We start from the raw sequence: 21,027 nt of genomic DNA, 5'->3' as shown, positions 1-21,027 counted from the left end.
CATTTCCTCTCTTCCCTCATGACTTTTCTTCTCCAGTTCCCACTGACATCTCCACCCTTCATCCATCCTTCATTATGATTTTCTCACCTTTCTCTCCAACATCCTGTGTCTCTTACCATGTGTCCTGCCCTCTCATTTTGTTACTTTGAGCAAAAAATGGATAAAGAGTGGCACATGGAGTTTGTTAACACTAAAAGTGTTGGAGCGACAGCTGAATCTGTTTCTGCCAGGGTTGGGTGATAGTGTGCATCCTGTGACATAATCAGCACCTAAAGTCGCAAGCCCTCCAAAGCAAGAAGGACTTTTTTAGAGAAATTCATATTCCTGCTTCTTTCCCAGTTCCCTCCCTTTCCACTCCCAGTCCCAAAGGAGAGACTGTAACTACGAGCGGCCAAAAGTATTGTTGTGTTATTCTCAGATACAGATACTGAAGCCATGGAGTCGTGAAGGGAAAAAATGCGTACGCATTTATGTTTGAGTCCAGTCGCATGTGCAAACAGTAAGAAAAAAACAATTTTCCATCTGTGCGCAAATATATCAAAACACGCTCTGCTTCTCACAGATTTGAATAACACATACACTCCCTGAGAGTCATGCCCACACACACACGCAAAGACCCTTAAAATAAGTCTGTATTTCTGTTGTTCTTTTCTTTATTCTTTGGAGTGCCAGGATTGCCTTCCTGTTCACAAGTCATTGTCAAGTCATTGTCATTGCTCAGATCAAGCAAGTCATAAGTCACGTCGTACAAAATTCAGATGATTCAGAAGATACACATTCACATACCATGCTTTGCTGGTTTTGTAGTGACTAATGAAGTTGGATGTTGTGGTGGTTGTTGTCATTGTTTTTTGAGCTGCAGACGTTGCATGCCATTGATCTTTTCTTACTACCTTCATCAACAACACAGTCCTTGTCTCCAATTTTTTTTATTTTTTGACTAGTGGCCTCCATGATAGCTGCCTTGTATGCTGGCTCTGTTTTAAGATATCTTTCTCAAGTCATGAATACCAAGTCAAATTCAAGTCAAGTCTTTTCTAAACAGTAGTCAAGAAAGTTTCAAGTCAAATCCGAGTCCCCTTCTACTCTATTAAGGAAAATAGGAGGCTACAAATTGGATTATATAAGTCAAGAATCCATGAATTATATTTAGGGTCAGAATAGGTTTTGATGGAGCGCCTTGGTGGCCCAGTGGCTGCTATGCATGCCACATAACCACAAAATCCTCAGTTCGATTTTAGTCTTGGGACTACATTTCAAGTCCACACTGCCATCTATCAAAATAAAAGGCAGACTGCCTATTGACTTCACTGATTTAGCAGTAAACTTCTATTATTTCTGTCACGCTCAGGATGGGAAAAAAAGCAAAATCAATGCAGCAGTACTCTAGATACCGTTTTTTATTATATCATGCATTCTTCTTCTTGTCAAAATGTGGTGCTCACATTGCCCACAATGCAACTCAACTGCTAGTTTGACTTGAGACTGGAGTTTGCTTTGTGGCATGACTTGTGGCAATTTATTAGATCACGCAGCTCTCTCTGGAGCCACAATAGGCTTTATATAACTTTTTTCACATACGCAGTAGCACTACCTAAGACCTGGAAACAGACCGCCTGAGTTGTTTCAGGCCTGAAGAAATATGTGTGCATACCAGCCAAACACAGTGATTCCTATCACTTCTTTATTCTTTTCCTCCCAATGAGGTGAAAACATAAGGCAAACACAAGGCTGCCCATAAGCCGTTTGCAAGTGTTTGCAGGCGACTAAAAGACACTATGTTCTGGACTTTTTTGAGTTACGTCCCATGTTGATAAAAAAAATAGTGCTTGCCTCCTGTCCATCTTTGTCCTGTCGGTCATGGGCGTGGTTAGTCACAGTAGAGAGGAACTCCAGTAGGCGGTGTAGAGTATCACTGTTGCATGCTGGGAGCAGGTAGACCATAAGCTGAGTAACAGTCTGCTGCTCATCTGGATCCAGCACTGCAACACAGATTAGGATTGACTGAGTGGAGAAACAGAAGGAAAGACTCAAAAGTGGAGAGGAGGCCAGGCAGAGAGGGAAAAGCAGGGAAGATAAAGCTTACATGTGGTGTTGATGAAGGCTGTGTAGAGCTCCTTGGTTAGAAGAGGGTCAGGCATGTCCCTGAGGAACTCCTTCAGCAGCGCAGCAACATCGTGAACACTGTGCTCCTCATCCAGCTGGACGTCAATGCCACGATCAAACTCCTCTCGTAGCTAAAGGAAAAGAATAGCATGCGTACAGGAGAAAGAGAGGAAGAGGGGAATTCACACATAACAATGGACATTATAATCTAGGTAGAACACACACCCACATGCACTCACTTCCCGTTGCTCCTCAAATTGACCTGGTAAACTCTGCAACTAGTTTTACCAGTATGCATCTTAATACCATGGATCTGACCTTTGGATTACTTCCAGAGAATTAGTCTATTGTTGGCCATAGTTATGGATATATAGGGCTCATCTGCACAGCATATTCACTTCTACGTGAGTTTTCAGACTCACAGTAAATTGGCATTGGTGGCAAAAGCATAAATGTTGACATTGGATTGTATCAACACAGACCGGTAGAGAATGCAAAATGGGTATTTATACTGAACACAAACCATTTAATTTAGTGAGTATATAATAAAGATGAGGTGTTATAAACATACAAAGGGGAAGAGTGGTCCATCTAAGCACAATGAATGCAGGACTATTATATTTAATGGAGCTAATTCCAAATGTTTTAATGGTTAAAAGAAAAAGAGCTAGTTTGGAACAAGTAATCTTGTCTATTTAATTCTCTATTTGCCTTTAAATGCTGTTCTGGATGTTCCCACATTATGACACTTGCACGAATGCTGCAGGAGTAGTCTGGAAACAATACAGTATTTTATAGACAGAATGCAGTAGATCAAAAAATGCTATCAGAAAAAGGCCTGATTTAGTATATCCACAATATGCTGTTCACACAGGCTATTCCATAAAGTCATTTTTTTGGTGGCCCGCCACACTTAAAACATCTCCTGCCACTAATTGATTTTATATTTTTGGAGCTTGACAATTCATGAGGAGTGCTATTAGAATATAGATATATATATATATATATATATATATATATATATATATATATATATATATACCATTTGTTAATTGATTACACCTTTTGCTGGGCAGAGTGTAGTCTGGGCACAGACAGAGCAGCATAACATCAGCCACATTGACAGTTAAACTAAACCATACATTGCAGTGTGTCTAAAAGTTTCCTTTCGCTTCCCTCTGTAGCCATTAATTTTTCAGCTCTGACCGGATCTACAGAGCAATTACCCAGCCTTTGATACAAACTCTGCAAACTGCTGCTGAGGAAAAATAGAACTAATGACAAGTTCGGCCCGCAAAACGCCAAAATTTAGAGGGGACACAGAATGATAAAAAAGGGACACACACACACAAGCTTTAAAAAACGGAAAGTGTGCTGACCCATACCCCCACACTAATTCTGCGGAAAGCAGTGGTTCACATTCACAAATCAAATTCAGAATATTGTCATATTCTGAATCATAATTGAATATAAGTGCTCATGTAAACGTTACCATTAAAAAAGACCAGAGAAATTGAATATGTGGCCTGTAGAGCCTCTGCTCCTTCGACCTAAAGGTCAGTCTTCTATTTCATTAAAATGTAATCAATCAAGTGAGGCGGTCCACCTCCACTATGCTGCAAGTAACCCTAGACAGCTGCCTGAAGGTCAAAGATGTGTGCTTGTGTCAATAAGTGAATGAATAACCACACCGCCTTAATAAACAGTAAGTGTGTCTGGTTTCCCTTAACTGCTACAAGTGGAAAGCTGTTAAAAAACATACAAAGGAAAATATCATGTTAAAAGGATGCTTCCCACATTGATTGACCCATGACGCCTAACCCTGATTTATGTATTCTTTTGCTGTTGAGTAAAAGGCAATAGATAATGAAAAGTGTAGGAGTAAGTGAAATAACTTAGTGTGCATGTTGTGCTGGTAAGAATATATTAGCTTGTCTGACAAATACAGCTTTAGGACATGCTCTGTTGGATCACTGTGCATGTATTGCTTAGCAATATGCAAGAAGAAAGTGTCATATTAACATGTGTGTTAGCTCTGGCACCATGGACATCACAGCATTTTATGGTTATCACACAATCTGTTCCTGGAAAGGAGGTTTTGTTTGCTGCTTTTGACTTTTGTTCAATCTAAAAGAATGTGTGAAGAGCACATTTTGCACAAAAAGATAATTTCACTCTCCATCACCAAAACACCAAATGAGCTCACCTGTCTGACTCTCTTCTTGGAGCTTCCCACTCTAAAGATACCCACGGTCTGCAAACCTGAGTGAGGAAGAAAACAAGTCAATGACTAGAGAACAATAGCTGTCTGTAGCACCTGTGAGATGAATGAACATGTATGTTCGCCGCTCACCATATTTCTCGATGTGCTGACAGCAGCTGTCGACCACCCGGGGCACCTGACGGTAGATGGGATTGAGGCTCAGCCTCTTGTCCCGGTGCTTCTCCTTTTTACTAGGGGTCTCAGCTGGCAGAGAGAGCTGCAGGGCCTCAAGCAGGCGGGACTGGTTGTCATCAAGGTCTGTGATGGAGTCCACTGACATGCCTCCCTGGAAAGGTGAATCAAGCATTTCACTTGGACAGGTTCAGCTGAAAGAACACAAATGCCTGATCCCAGGTGTGTAGCTCAGACTGGGATTAATTGTCTTATTATGTCTCACCCTCCTGCGTGCTCGGGGTGCAGCCTCAGGTGTATTGGGTGACGTTGACTCATTGGCTGTCTCAGATGTAGAACTTAAAGAGGAGTTACTGCTGGATAACTCCTTATTGGACGGTCGCTTGGTGGCAAACTGAAGGAGGGATGTTTCAAGAGTTATGGGCTGACCAATGGGATATGCCATAGTCAATGACAGTAATATTCGCAGATAAAGTGACAGACCTGTAAAATGGACGAGACGAGGTCGGAGGAGTCCTTATGTTCCTCGCGCTGTGGAGGGTCCTGACGATAGCTGTCTTGGCGCTGCCTATGCGTTCTGTCATTAGCAATGACTTGGGAGAGTGCTATACTGAATGCCTGGGGTATGCATTCTGGAGTAAGAGAGTAGGGATAAGAATTGTAAGTCTATGGGGAAAATGGCTTTTTTGGCCCAATGGCATCATGTGATGGACCTGGAAGTTGTAATTCCACACTTTGGTCACTATATCAAGTTGTCTTTAAAGTCTGGCACTGTTCTTGGGGGGCCTGAATGTCGGTTATAATAAAGAAAGTTGAGCAAAACTTTATTGTGGTTGAAAACTTAACAACAAAAGTACAAAGTTAGCTGCAGGAAAAATAAAGCTCTATTAGAAACCTCCAAAAATAGCTTTTAGACTCTGTGAACATGGAACAGGAACATCAAACACATTCCCAATAAAACGTATTACTTCTGTTGAAGCTCATGTGATGAAAGCTCAGCAACACACGTTTACTATGTCCTTTAAAGCTCTTATAACACCACTACACCACATCTGTTTTCCAAAATAAGACATCCCAGTAAGAAGGTTGGCAAAATCCCTGGATATGACAGACCACTAATTCTACTGCCTTTGACCAAAATAGCACAACTTTGATGACTCTCACCCACTAGCAATGTCATGTTCTCCACACAGGCCATGTTTAGAAACTGCTCAGAACGCACACATTTCACTCATTTTAAAGTATGACGAGAGTCCATTTGTTTTTGGGAAGAAGTTGCAACAGATTCTAAATTGAGCAAGAGTTTATAGAAAATCTGGTCAAGCAAAGCCATCGCAATTAGCTTGTGCAAATTTGTGTCGTACTACTGAGGAAAGAAAGCATTTGAAGAAATGCACAGAGATATGATGTCATACCGGGCCATCGCAGGCTATATATTCCATTATACAGAACCCCAAAGCCCGAGCCAGCAGCTGAGAAAAAACAGTGCAGCTGTTCAGTGTGTGTGTGTGTGTGTGTGTGTGTGTGTGTGTGTGTGTGTGTATAAAAGGGGCAAAGGAAAACAGTGAAGAGAAATGCATTCCACAACCACAAGTGTTCATGAACAAAATGACCACGACCAGTGTGACACAACGAATTTGCTCTGCAGCCTCACAGGCTTATGTAACACACACGCACACATACACATGCTTGCACGTATGCACAATCTGGATCGCATAATGTACAACGTTTCACGAACGTAATGCAAAGCACTTCATAGTGCATCCAGGGCCAGACCACATTTATCATGCCATGTCAGATTTTCATAAATCTACATTTTCCAGACCTACAACGCCATTCTTGGTTTTCAGCACCCTTTTCTTTGTAGAACTAGTTCTTTTGCAGTGTGTTTTTATTAGCTCGATGTGTTCTCAGTCCATGAAGAAAGTCAGGAAAGTTTACGAAACTTTTGTTTTAATTTGCCCAAAGTGCCACATGATGACTTTACCACACAGGACATCATGCTGAAAGTGCCAAAAATGATTTTAGAGACCAATTTGTAAATCTTTACTTTGACTGACAACCTTCTCGATACTATCGGAGGTAAAAACCCATAAAGTGCTCAAAGCAGATTTTATCTTTTGAGCTTTATTTGCAAATATAGTTTGACTGAGGTCTGGTCACAACAACTCAGATTACTGTGGCTGCATTACAGAAGCCAGCATTCTCCCTCTCTCTCTTGCAGAGAAACAGCTCAGCCTACTTCAAAGTGAAAGGCAGCGCTGGTATTCAGGGACCCTGGGAGAAAATTAAACTTAGAACCTCATTTGGCATGTTAGACCACAGATACATCTGAGCCATCTGCTCTGAAAGGGTAGAGCCAGGCATGACGCGTAGGGAAAACCCACCTAAACTTAGAATCTAAACTTTGCCCAGACATCACATATTTACATATTTAATAACATATTGCTCCAAAATATAAATTAATCTTTTTTCTTTTATTACAGACTATGACATATAATGTAAAGGCTTTTTGATGATTTTTTGCATACTTGGCAGAGTCAGATGAATGCATGACTGCTTTTTTATGAATTGTTTATGAATGCTTAGGTCAGCTCAAGAGCTTAAGTGATTTTATGTTTCTTTGCTTTACTAAAAATGACTGCACTCACAAGGGTGAGGTAATGACCATTATTTACGCATTTTGCACCATATCAGCTATGTGGGAACACTGCAGGCTGAGTAAAAATCATCACCGGTGTTGCTTATTTTTGACATTTCTATTAGGGATGTATGATAGCAGGAAAGTATGTGTTAATGTTGAACATTGCAATAACCATATTGTGCTAAACAGATCAAATACAGCTACAGCCCAGTTGCTAGAAAAAAATGTTGGCATTGTAGTGTCTGCAAACCACAAATCTGATAATTCCACACATTACATACATATCATTTCAGCATTTCTAAAGTGTCACAGTATGTAAGCCAATTTCGTCAATGGGAGGTTGATGGCGGATGCTGAGACACATAAGCAAGATGTCTGCCAAGCTGCAGACCAATGTTGGCGATAAACAAACAAAACAGGTCATTTTTTTAGTGAGTCATTTTATTCGTCTCCAGCTGCTTATAGCCACCAAACGTGGGTGTTTTTTTTTGTGCCAATATCTTATCATATGTTTTCTATAGGGCTGTTGAAACATGAGGTTTCAATGTTTTGCCACAAGATAGCCTTCAAATGTAATGTGTCCATGGTTTGCAAAAGGCCAACATTTATTCTGTCAGCTGGGTTGACTGCTCAAAAAAATAGCAGTGTAATATCTCATTTTTTCCAATGTGTTTTTCCCACACAAAAATACATATATACAGTGCAGACCTAATTTCCATGTGAATTTACTGTAAACACGACCTGGAATCAGCACAAATTTGACAAGTGTAGACCAGTTCATTTAGTCTCCTGCTCCTCTCTGCAACTGGGCTCCATTTGATTAAGTCTTTCTTTCTGCCAAATATGCTTTGCTTAATGCAGCAGAGTGGCTGCTTCTCAGAGCCAGTCCCCTTACAAGGAGTCCCTCCACTTAAGCTAAATATAAACTGTTAAGCCCAGTAAACAGAAACTGTGTTTTTATAACCTCCCTGTTCACCTGCCCAATGGGCGGAGACCGCAGACTGGCCCTGTGCTGAGTCGTGACCAAGAGACGGTGAAAGAGAAGAGAAACCTCTGAGTGCGTGTTAAAAGAACTTGGCGTACCTTTGTCTTTACTCTTCTCTTTTGCTAGCGAATCCAACTTCCTCCTCAGGGACTTTTTCCTCTTTTGCCCATCTGTGGTAGAAAAAAAACAAGAAAATAAATCATCTGAAACAAATGGTTTCCATATCTGCTCTATCTTATCTTGCTTATTATATTGAATAAGCCTATGTCAGGATTGCAGATGTAAATTAACTATGGGGGGGGGGGGTTGTCTATGAGCTGAAATCCATTTAACTAAACGTCAGACAGGTTCAGCTATGGTATTAGCCAGCAGAAAAACATATTAAATCTCTGGCTAATACGCATTCAGGATTTATTGTTGTTTAATATGTTTATGTGGAAGCTTTACATCCAGGTTTTGGGCTGCTCTGAAAGTAGGAAAGCCACTTGTCAGCTGTCAACATGATGAATGACTCATGAAGTTGCTGATTAATGATCAGGGAAATCTGGAAACCATGGCAAATGCAACTTTAAAGTCTCCAAGTCATCATCTGGAGCCAGGATGTCAGTTTGTGAAACCTCAGCAGCTTTTATTGCCATCATTTGGTCACTCTGCCATTAGGTTCTTTTGGTCATCAGATCTCTGTAAACCTCTTGTGGAAGACTCTGTTTTGATCCTCTGGTTTAGCAGCCTCAGTTTGAACCCCCAGATGTTCCTTCAGCTGTATCGAATAAGTCACTCGGGGGGTTCAGGATATTTTATCCAACCCCAACAACACGCACGATGGTAGTCCGTTACGTCAGGAAACAGGTTCAGTTTCCTCATGTGTCCAACTCTCTCTGACATATCTGAACAAGTTGCTGCTGTTCTTTGGAAATAAATTTATTTACACTATGGTGAAATATGAGAACCAAGCTGTAAGGAAAACCATAGCACAAATCCTAGGGTGCATGAGAGAAAAATAGGTGGAAAAGAGAGAGAGTGTGTGTGTGTGTGTTCGGGGGGGGGGGGAAGCAGATGTTGTGATGGAGAGTGAGGGCAGTGAGAGAGCGAGCGGGGAGAAGTACAGATAGGAAATGGTTTGGATTTTTGACAGATGGCTCCAAAAGCCGTACGGAAATCCCCCGAACCTCCCCGGCCCAACTTCCCAAGCAGTTGTGAAAATCTCTGATGAACTTTTGCTTCTTTTCTGTCTCATCACACCCTCGTTCCATCCCTCTCTGTCTCCCTCTTCTTTAATCTGTTTTTGGTTCTTGAAAAAACACTAGAAACATGACCCCATGGCACTCGGATAAATATGAGAAACAGCAGGGCTGAAAAGCCCACATTAGTGCTGCTGAAATAGCACTCACTCACACACACACGCGCGCACACACACACACAAAACTCTTACACACGAGTTGAAATATTTCCCTTGCTAGCACATGGCGGCCGTCAGGGGCTCTGGAATTCATAAGCAACACAGACAAGTACGTATTAAATCATGATGGGGAAAGGTTTAACCTTCAGCTGGAATGCAAGGCCCTGGATAATCCACCGGCTGCACCATACCACTGCTGCAGCGACCACTCCACTCCTATACAGTGCACTATGGGACATCATTTCTGTCAGTTATAATACATACTTTAGTCTGGACACAGCAATCTGGTGCGACATGAAAACAACTGTTTAGCTGGACAATTTAAACCTTTTTCAACTGGAATTATTAGCTTATTTTACCTTTTCTCACCTGTATAAAATTCAAACTAATCTGAGAAAGCAAAAAAGACGACTTTTTGCCTACTATGCAATCTGTGACTTATAGCCATACACAGACATGAATCCATTTGTGGGGTCAAAAGACAATTAGGCTGGGAACTACTGCTTGAACACGTTAATTGGAGGTAAAACCGAATGAGCACACCAAAAATGTTTCCACAGAAAAACTGTGGGCACCCACAGATTAAATACCGCAGCAGTTCAGCAGTTTTTAGTCTTTCAAATAAGTCTGCCAATCTAGGGTTTTTTATAATTTTACATTAAGGTCAGTTTACTTAATTTTGGCAGGCTGAACACAGCAGCTGCTAATCTACCACTGCCTCAATCAGTTAGCTTGTTTGTGTTATTGTGTGAGTTTAGTCAATCTGAACTAACCCGTTTAAATGCCAAAGTCACACAATAACACAAAAAAACTAAAAATCTGCTTAGTTTTGGACCCCTCCACAGCAGTACATTGCCTGCCTTATGAGTCTGCTTCTCCAAACTGGGGGCACACTGACTATCATCTACAAGAAGTCTGCAATACAAACTGGGAGCATGGGTATTTACTGGGAAGGGGAAACCTAATGAAAGATGCAACTTAATTACATTATAGGAAGTGTAGGAGCTTTCAAGGGAGCAAAAGTCTGGATAATGTGGCCTCTGCTTCTTTCGCTACTACTAGTCTAACACTAAATAAATGCAGTTCTCATTTAAAATTTGTTTGATCGTCCTACTGCTTGTGTCATGTTGTGCAGAACCGTAATTTCCCTTTATATAAATATTAGCATTCAATCTGATTGCCCACATATTTGCTTTCAGTTGAGTGGGATTATGTATATTTCTCTTTCTATAAACTGTGATGCATGTAGACATTTTTAGCATGGGTGGGCCCAGTGGGAAACAAACCACCATCCGTACCAGTTTCAGTGCTCTGCCCATTTCTGCTATATCTGGGTTAATTTGTCTAATTCTGTCATTTTCCAAACCCTTATTCACTTAATGGTTCAGTTTACAAGACCAAAATACAGTTGTTTAGCTTAAAGACAGGGCCTCAGTCTGCTTTTGCAATATTTAGGACCTTTTAATAGATGGAGGGGTGACTGCACTCAGCCTCCGCTGCAGCAGAAAGGGAGTTGTGTATCACTAAGAGGAGGGGGTTAACAGATACCCCATCAAATCAGGAAGCACACGATCCCAATGTGAAGCATGGTTTACATCTGAATTCATGTGCTGTCACAACTTCCCAAACATGGACCATACATGATTTCCCTTAAGTACACTTGAAGGATGACAAGAGGATGTGGTCTGAGGCTCGAATTTTGGCTTTTCTTTATGGGGCACTTGAAAATAGCTGCGCAAGCAAAGACGAGTTAAGAATAGCAAAAGAGCAGTTCCAGAGTCAATCACAGATGTGTTTTGTCACAGTTAACCAGTCACATACATGTCAGGGTCTTGAGAAGCCGATGCTCTCTGAAGCAGTAAATCCCACCCATATTATGTAACAATATGCAATATGCATTCACTTGCTCCTACCTTTTGGCATAGTTATCTGACATCCCAGATCATAGTCCTGGTGTAAACGGGTGTAGGCTACTTCCTGCAGCCTGGCCCTCTCCAGCTCCGACAGGCTCTGGATGTCAACCGGCGTCAGACGCACACTCCGTCCTGACAGGCTGCTCCAGGTGAAATCACCCTAGGGGAGACAAAAGTTGACACAAAGACTATCAGAACATGTGACAAATAAATAGTGGATTCAATAGTGAATGTTCCCTAGACTTGATGCATGTGAAAGAGAGTAAACTTTTGGCCTCTGCATTCTTTGACTATTAAAAAAGTATTGGAAAAAAATTATTTATGTGATTCTCATAGATGATGAGTTTGGGAGTAGGCTATATTAGATAACATGTACAATTGCAGATCTGCAAAGTAAATAACAAACATGAAAACTCTACAACATGTGTGCAGGATATAACTTTTGCAAATAGTAGAGCCTGAGCCAAACTTAATGTATAAAACTGAAGTAACCTCCACAGACAGATAAACAGAGACATAGTGTGCTGAGGAAAAAAGGAGCAAGTGAGGACATGAAGTGGCCTTGCACTGATGGGATTGCAATATGCTCCCCACACGTTAAGCAGCATCAAGGATGCAAAGCATATGTGGAGGAGGAGATGTGGTTACTATGCGGCCAAAAGAATATAGCAGCGTGAGTCATTGCACTCTGCTGCAGACAGGTTTACTTTGCAGTTTAATCTGTAATCAAGGTGAAATTGAATTGAAATGAATTGCTGGAAACACAGAGAGCGCTTTATGAACATTTGAGTCATCTACGTCTCTGGTCATGCATTCCTCTGTGTCTACTGAGGGAAGAGGTCAGGAAGAGGGAGAGGTTAAGAGAGAGGGGGAAGAGAAAGAGAGGAGACATTGCTGCAATTTATCTAATGCCTTATCCAGACAGAGGGCTTACAAGTGTACTCCAATGTGTCTGTGTTTATATGGTCTTTATTTTGTGCTGCTGCAACCACAGATAAACCCTTTTACATCAGTTTACATCTAGAAAGAACTGAATTTCATCATGAATAATGTTTATTCTTCTTGACATATTTATTAAAAATGGGTTTTTCTGAGGCTTTGTCCTCTTGTACTAGGGTAAATTTATAAATGTAGCTTTTTCTATGAGTTTTGGCCTTTCTTTCAAGCAGAAACTGTGTTTTAGGTGAGTAAAAACGTATGATATCAGTAGCACCAACAGTGCCCTTAAAGTGATACAGATACCAATAGGGAACTGATTTGTTAGCCATAATGTGAATGGAGTGGCGTGTAGTATAGCCATACTTTCAAACGTTTTGATGGTGTCTCAGCACACCAAAAGCTCAATCAAATACATCAAAGACTGTATGGACTGTAGCTGTTGCTGCAGGAGTGTGAGATCTTTTGTGAAGCTCTGTCCCAAGATGTTCAGAAACTAATTTTTCAACAGGGGAAGTGTCTGGGTTGAGACCTGAGAGTGTTATCTCCTTCGTGAGGCATCAAAAATGAGGTGACATTTCATGCAATGGTAGACGTGACCAAACAGCAGTTCTAACCCTGCTAACATGACTTTTCACATGTTTACGCTTGAATATTCAGTTACTCTTCCACTATACTGATGAACAGAGGCGTAAGAATGTGCTACAGAGGTCATTGTTCCAGGTAGCCTTCCAGTCATAGCTTGTATTTAGGCCTCTGATTGGCCAACATCGTCTTCGTCTTTTTGCTCCTCTTTGTATGGCTTCAGCTTAGAGTTATCTCAATTTTATATTTGTATTTTGATTTGGAGTGGGGTTTTTTTAACAGTGCTTGTGTGGATGGGTATTTCTAATTGAGAACGAAGGAGGGAACACACTGTTTTCAAAAATACAGTGTGCATGTGGACTGGGGCTGAGACAAACTGAATCAATCATTTTGAATCATTTTTCATGATTTAGCCCCCATCAACAATATTTTCTTGAAGTCATCCCTCCCGCTGTCAACTCTCTTGTTATTTGACCTCACTCAGTGCAGTGAAGCAACAGAGCCATCACTCAGCCATGGAAGGAAAACAAGATGTGGACACAGGCAACCTGGAGAGCCACCTGAGTGCGTGTGCATGTGTGCGTCACGAGTCGAGCAAAAACACGGTTGCACGTTGGCCCCTGTAATAGAGCATTTTATCCAGCACAGCTGTTTGTGTGTATGCCATTCCTTATCGCTGGCTGAGGAAACCCTTTTCCCCCCCGCTTGACCTCACACACAGCTTGAGGGGGGCACACACACATGCCTGTACACACCCGCACATACACACACACTGCAGAAGAAAAGAAAAACAGTTGGAAAAGTTAAATAAGAGGCCTCTCCTCAGTCTAGCTGGTTCTGCCCAGCAGGATTTTTGAAGGGGATGGATGAGCTTCAGTTCTCAAGTGTCAACCCATGAAACCCATGGAATGCTGACAGAAGAGCGAATGGGGGCCAGACTAAATCCTGGTATCACGGCTGGACTCTGGTAACAATGAGCTGAAAGCCTGTGTGACCTGCAGGGGCACGCATTCAAATTTACAAACCGAGACGTTTCAATGAAAGAGTAGATTCTTGTTGAATGATCATGTTAGACTATTTGTTGTCATGTTAAGACAAACCACATCTGAAGCTACTGTGTAATCACAGAGATATTTAGATATTCATTTTAGAACATTCTTCACGTGATTTTCTTAAAGTGCATTCAGATAAGATTATATGTTTATCCTGGTTGGACTTGTTGTCCAAGAACACTGTAAATCCCACTTCTCTCACTAGTGGCTCGCAACATGTCTGGCGAGCAATGCAGATCAATTGTGCTCAAAGCAGAGTTGGTGCACATGTCAATTTTATCGTTTCACACATTGAAATCTGCAGCATACTGTAATGTAAAAAAAGGAAGCTAGTTTGTGGTAGCTGCTGCATATTTTACCTTTTGAGACAGATTATTGGTATGAACCACAGGCATACACCTGGACCAAATCTGACTACACAGTCACCAAAAAAAATCTTTTCATGGCACTATCAGCGCGAAGGGTCGCTCAAAAAGGCCCATGTCCATTGACCAAAAAGCCACTTAAAACGCAGCAATGACTTGGTAAAAAAAAAACACTTTTCATGGAACTATCCTATCAGGAAATGCAGTGATGTCTTGGTACAAAACAAACGGTTCTCATGGCACTATTTTGGCAAAAAAAACAGAGGTGGTTTGCCAATAAACAACCACGTTTGGTGGCTGAAAATTCACTGGAAACACAGCAATGACTTGCTTAAAAAAACAACTGGTTTTGTTGTTTGTTGGTCTCCAACAGTGATCTGCCAAGGTGATGCACCATCCACCATCCCCTCCTACTCCCAATAACAAAGTCAGCTCATATACCATGTCACTTTAGAAATGTGATGATGTTATGATATGTATAAAATGTACAAATGAAACATATTCATAGTTTGTAGAAGCATGCAGTTCCAGCATTTTCTTTTGTGACTGAGCTGCAGCAGTATACTGAAAGCAGCAGAAAATCAGGACCAGGTTCACTTTAATGAATATATGTTAATTTATTGCAAGTAGGTGGTGGTACTATGTTACTTTAGAAATGTTGATGTGACTTCTATGAAATGAACAAATGTAATGTATCGGTGATTTGCAGGAACATTTATTGCCAATATTTTTGTTGTGGTGACTGGGCTGGCCAGGAATAACATTGTGGTAGGGAAATAAAGACTCCTCGTTTTGGCCTTTAAGAATCTTAAGTCTAAAAATACTAAAATCAGCCTAACCCAACCACGTGTTTTATGTTTGGTTGGGGAATGAATAGAACTTTCCCACAGGCTGCTAAAACCCCCAAATCCCCAGAAAAAATGTTATCGCTACGGCCCTGTTCTTCACCAGAGAAACAAAAGAAGAAGCCTCAGTTTTTCTTGGGTCGCAGAAGGACAAATAATACTAAGAGTTTATGATGAATGTTGTTTTCGAACTAAACATAATACAGAGTGTGTGGAAAGCTACAGATTTCAGCTTTAAATAGACCCCCTTTCTACTTTGGCACTTCACTTACTGGAGGAAAAAAAAAACGTGATTTGGGATCTATTTCAGCCTTCAAGCAATTCGAATCGACGGCCAAGTCTACCTCGTCAGACATTCAAGCCTGGTCTTAACAGCAGCAGACACAAACACAGGAGCTGATTGCCATGGTGATAACTCGTTTTGAGTTCATGATAAAAATTAAGAGTAGCGCTTCATGTTTTTTCTCATCCTCCCCTGTAAGAAAATCCTAATTTGATTGTCTCTATCAGTGGAGTTATTAAACTATAGCATACAAAGATGATATCACAACCAATCTCCTAACATTGTTTTCTAACCCATTGAGGTCACATGTCACTGGACCATGCATCACATTACCATCTTCTCCTTCTTTCATTCACTTCATATACGGTCGACTGCTCATGCACCATAACACTGAATGCCTTTGGAACATACAACCAAAGCATTCATAATGCCTGAACTCAGTGTGGGATGTAACACTGTTTGAACAGCCTGTATAGAGACAGATCTGCTATGCGGCTACTGTTACAATCCTTTAACTTTTTATGTTTATCTCCAAAATATAGCTGGTTGCTATGTCTTTACACAGTCTGTTTTTCTCCTTATTTATTAGCAGATGTTGTTTGCTGGAATGGCTGAGCAGATCTAATCAGATAATCCTAACTTTAACAAATGGTATTTTCTGCTGGTTCACTACACTTAATGCAATTTTGCATTAGCAGAAATAAACCACAATATATCATGAATGATTTGCAGGAAAGAAAATGATTAGACATGTGAGGTCAAAGAATGCAAAGAGTGATTTGAAAATGCAGTTCATAAAAGCCAAACAACAGCTCACTGAGAAGCGCATGGGTTTTGACCATTTATCAAAATACTGCTTTTTAATGCTAAATAAGGGGACTTAAAGTGAAGTGTTTTGTATGTAAAATGTTATGTAAAGCTTCTATTCAGCACCTGATTTTTTATTTCTGCTTTGTGAAGCTGACAGATGTTAAACTGGAAAGATTAATGACTTTGTTAACTGGACTGGCACAATGACGTTGAATGACTAATGCCATTTGGACATACAGTGCACTGCAGCATGTGGTTTCTGTTCTATTTTAGACAAAAGGACAATGGCGCAAAAAGCCACGGGCAGAGGAAAATGTCAGTTTCCGTGGCAACGCATACACAGAAAATCAAAAGGGGCCAGAAAGTGAGGGAAATATTACTATGGTAACACACCTGAAGCACACACACGCAGGCACTTGTTGCTGTGATGCACTGCGTCAGTTATCCCCAATTTAAGGTTAATCACCTCACTGTTATGATCTCCTCTTTTTAACATTGTTAATAATATGCATCATCACTCTTACACAGTTTGATTTTCACTGCCACTTGATGTGACTGTCCTCTCTGAATCATTATTGTCCTGATGACTTATTGACAGCAATTCTGTGGCCAATAACAAACAGCACGGCTCCCCCTTCCCCGCTCAGTTTTTCCTGAAGTTGAGTCATCAATGAGACCGTTATTAGCCTGCAGCGTTGTGGCAATGCATTGACAAAACCGTGTTATTATTGGTCACCATCTGGTCATACACTTGTGACTGACATGGGATAGGCAGCAGGAGAAAACAATCCCCACTCAAAGTAATATATGCATACACACGCTGCCTTCAAATGCTGTTGGACATATCCTCAGTGTAACCCAGTGAATAGAGACAAAGTAGCAAATCTTCTTTTCATGAAAAAAGCTCTCTGTTAATAAAGCCTTTAATCCACAGGCTTGAGCAATGAACAGGGTGAAAATCCTGCAAGACTCCAATGAGTTTTGACCCTAACGATAGCACATGGGACAAATGCCAAGGCAGAAGGCCTGGAATTAAGACTTTCCAATGTGTGTCATGGTCAGCCTTGTTTTATTAGTATTATCATTATACACTGTAACAGGTTTTCATCACAAATTTTATAATAAAGCAATCCATTGCTGTAGTACTATATGGTTAAAATGATGTATGGATTCAACTTTTTTTAGTTGTAGCTTTGCAGCAGTGTACACAATATAAACAAGGAATTTGACATGCGCTGACATCACTTTGTTTCAAAATTAGAAAAAAGTATTCAGAATGGCCTGAAATGTGAAGGTTTTGGTCACTTGAGTTGCTTTATGCGCAATTACCTCATTGTTTGAAACTTCCACTATGTTTGATATGAACATCTGACATTTTAACATTGCATACTGTTCATGACAGAAAATAAGGAAAAGCATAATAGTTCCCCTTTCAACACCGAATGGCTATTCACTACTTTGTACACTGAAATATGTGAACAACTTTTACATGGATTCCTGTGGAATTTTGTGCAGACTTTCATGGTTCCTCAATGATGGATCCTACTTACGTTAGTGATCCTCTGAACCAGTAGGTTAGGTTTTTACATATCTTAGTGAAGTATTTCAACATCTTGATGGATTGCTATAAAATGTGGTGCCGACATTTGCGGTTTCCAGAGGATGATTCCCACTGACTCTTTGGACTTTTCCTCTACTACTGTGCTACCATGAAGTTGACATTTGTGGTTCTGAGTGAAATGTCTCTAGAATTATTGGATGGATTGCAGATTACAGATCTGCCAGCGGGAGGGAAACACAGGCTGCCACTTGAGGCATGGACACTCGAGTATCTCTGCCTTCCAAATGTGTTTTCTACAACCACAGGCATGTATACTTACACATCTGTGATGGCAAAGTCATGCTGTCTGGCTTCATATAAACTAAAATCAAGAATGACGTGTGTGGTGTTATTCAAGGAAGGTCCAGGAAGAGATCACTTAGAGCGACTACAGACACTAAAGGAACATTCAAAAATGTGTACTTTTGATCTGTTTTCTTTCCTATTTGTGTTGTAGCTGGCTTTAAACGACCCTTGAGCAGAGTTTCAGTGCCACAGCACTGATCCAGAGGAATGTACAAGTATTTTTCAACACTTCTCTTTTTTTTTGTCTGTTACAGGTCAGCCTCATGCATGTAACAGATTGCTTTCACTGACCTGGAACCTCCTAAAGGTGCACATCTGCATCTAAGTGGTGACCACCCCCGCTTGCTGTGTGTGTATGTGTGTGTGAGCATGTTTGTACATGTTTCTGTCACACAGTTAACGATTAACAGGCTTCTCCACCTGTTTTGGGGTTGTCTTTGACGCAGCCTAAGGGGTAACCGAATTATGCATCCCGATTACACAACATACACAACCCAATGTGAAAGCAATTCAGTGGCATCGGGTTGTAAAATGTGAGGTTATGAGCCGTCAGCTGGTGAGGTCATGCAGTTGGAGTGTCATGTGGAGCTGTTGTGGTTGTAAATGCAGTTATCATACCACCCATTCCAATGCGAAGAGAAGGGCGGCAGCTACTGTGATTTAGACATCAGTGTGTCTTATTGCACTTAGAGCTGGCAGTAGATCCACATTACAATGTTGTGATGTAAGACTACACATCTTGTGGATATCGTGGTTTTTAAGGCTGCATTATAGTAAAGTTATGTAAATAGTCTGTTCTCGCTATTCTATTCCTTACCTTAACACACTTAGTCATAATTACCAAATAATAATCATCATCAATCATCAATAGTCAAACCTACAATATCATTGGTGCAGAAATAATTAATCTGTACAGGTCACTGATTATTCAATGTATTTAAAAAATATATATATGTCAGCATTTTTCGTAGTAGATTATGTCATTAGTATCATGAAAATGGCAAAAATGTGTTGCTTCCCACCTTTTTTCTGCTTTATCTCATAGTAATTATTTGGGTTTTAGTTTTATATTCTGTGGACATATGAAAATGAAGGGTGTTCATTTCATGTGGTACTACAGGGCAGAGTCAAAAGTGAGGGAGGTTGTGGGAAGAGTGCAGCAGAGATGACATTTATTTGTAGGCCAGTTTGGAAGATAACATTGCCCTGATTCTCGTGATGAAAAGTCAATTGGGATTTTCCATTGGATTTAGGGCTTATTGCAGAAAGTAAACAACAGTTTTTGATGCTCGTACATTTTGTTCAGCAAAATTATCGTCACAAATTAATACCTCCTTTATGACTTTTGAAGTATAAATGCAACTGTCTTTTTTGAAGAAATGTAAAGGCTTCAACATTTTTGAGTGGGGGATTTGATGCAGTATTTGACGTCATAAAACAAATCGTGAATTACTCTAAGGCATTTTTTATCCGCAGACCTTATCTCAAGCATCTAACCAAAAGCCTGTTGACACTGAGACGAGGGAACCAGCAGTGCTACAATGATAACTAATTTTTGCATTAGAGGACTCATTGCTGCACCACTCTGTTATGTATCCTTGAAGGTATTGTTGTTGGCACTGGTACTGAACACATCATGACATGTTGCTGGAGAACTATATTTTTACTTTGTTACCAATTTTTACCATTTTGACATTTTTAAATGTCTTTAAATGTCTTTTTAAATGTCTCTGCAATCATGTCCTGCTTGGAATGTGCTGAACTGCCCCCACAATTTCTAGTAATACTGCTCAGTTACATCCTTATGCTTTCAGAAAATGTGCAAAATTATGAAATGAACACAGAGACAGAAAGCTCAGTCCGTGTCCATATACATGTCTAACAATGAGTGATAAATGAAATTCAACACTGGACTTTGGGAAACTGTGTAGGTTTTTTAAATCACGAGGGGGAGGTGGGACACCATAATGCAGGAACAGGTCTGGGTACAATATGTATTTTTGCTTGCTGCATGGACATTTAAGCAACATTTACATTATAATTACATAAGTTGCATTTGGTCTGGCCAAGAGTATGGCTGAGTATACTGTAATAAAATATACCTCCATAAAATCCGTGGAGAAAAATATGCACTCACAAACTGGCCAAGTTACACAACTTCAAGCCTGTTTTGTCCTTCCCAGCATGCAGCAGAGGACAATCTGTCCAACGTTTTCATCCGAGAATCACATTCTGACAACAAAAGGGATGTTTTGTTTCAGCATATTGTGGGGGTAATTTATCTCATTTCCAAAAAGGAACCGAAATTGCAAAACTCGGCTAAGCATAACTGCCAAAACGTTTGTGTTTTGATTACACAACTTATTCCAACTACGCACAGCTTGATTTGGTTGAAATTTATGAGTACTAGCCATCTATGGAAGTATTTGATCATATTTCTGTTTTTCCTGTGAATATGACAAGCATTTTAATCAACTGCCAGCTAATATCATACATTAAGCAATAAATGCAAAAATATTGAAATGATTCTGGCTTGGGGGGGGGGGACACCACACATTAGTGAGGAAATACAGGATTTAAGAAATTAGCACAAGCACTAATATGTGGGTATCATCTTTCACTGCATTTTGTTTTTGTCTGCCTGTGCATTTAATGAGGGCTTTCTGGCTCAGTCACAGGAATGAGCAACTTGAGGAGTGTGTGCTCCAAATATCCCCCCAATCATTGGCAGGCACATCTAAAGCCCCGGGCGGACTTCAAACATTTTAAAGACAGATTAATATGAAGGGCCCACAGCAATAAT

General features: G+C 40.5%; 1 protein-coding gene across 2 annotated transcripts in view; it reads right to left on the bottom strand.

Moving 5' to 3' along the window:
- Positions 1-21,027, bottom strand: part of LOC121962792 (rho GTPase-activating protein 6-like) — an 84,499-nt gene that overhangs the window by 7,445 nt on the left and 56,027 nt on the right. For both annotated transcript variants that reach the window (XM_042513094.2, XM_042513095.2), the window contains exons 2-9: positions 11,443-11,602; positions 8,229-8,300; positions 4,985-5,133; positions 4,767-4,895; positions 4,460-4,655; positions 4,313-4,368; positions 2,087-2,237; positions 1,834-1,982 (exon numbers count right to left, since the gene is read on the bottom strand). In XM_042513094.2, the coding sequence (XP_042369028.2) occupies positions 1,834-1,982; positions 2,087-2,237; positions 4,313-4,368; positions 4,460-4,655; positions 4,767-4,895; positions 4,985-5,133; positions 8,229-8,300; positions 11,443-11,602 (1,062 nt within the window). The remainder of the gene's footprint in view (positions 1-1,833; positions 1,983-2,086; positions 2,238-4,312; positions 4,369-4,459; positions 4,656-4,766; positions 4,896-4,984; positions 5,134-8,228; positions 8,301-11,442; positions 11,603-21,027) is intronic.

Source organism: Plectropomus leopardus, chromosome 24 (genome assembly GCF_026936395.1).
Source record: "Plectropomus leopardus strain MGB_pleo_1.0 chromosome 24, ASM2693639v1, whole genome shotgun sequence".
Classification (NCBI taxonomy): domain Eukaryota; kingdom Metazoa; phylum Chordata; class Actinopteri; order Perciformes; family Serranidae; genus Plectropomus; species Plectropomus leopardus.
This window is presented reverse-complemented; position numbering and strand designations above follow the sequence as displayed.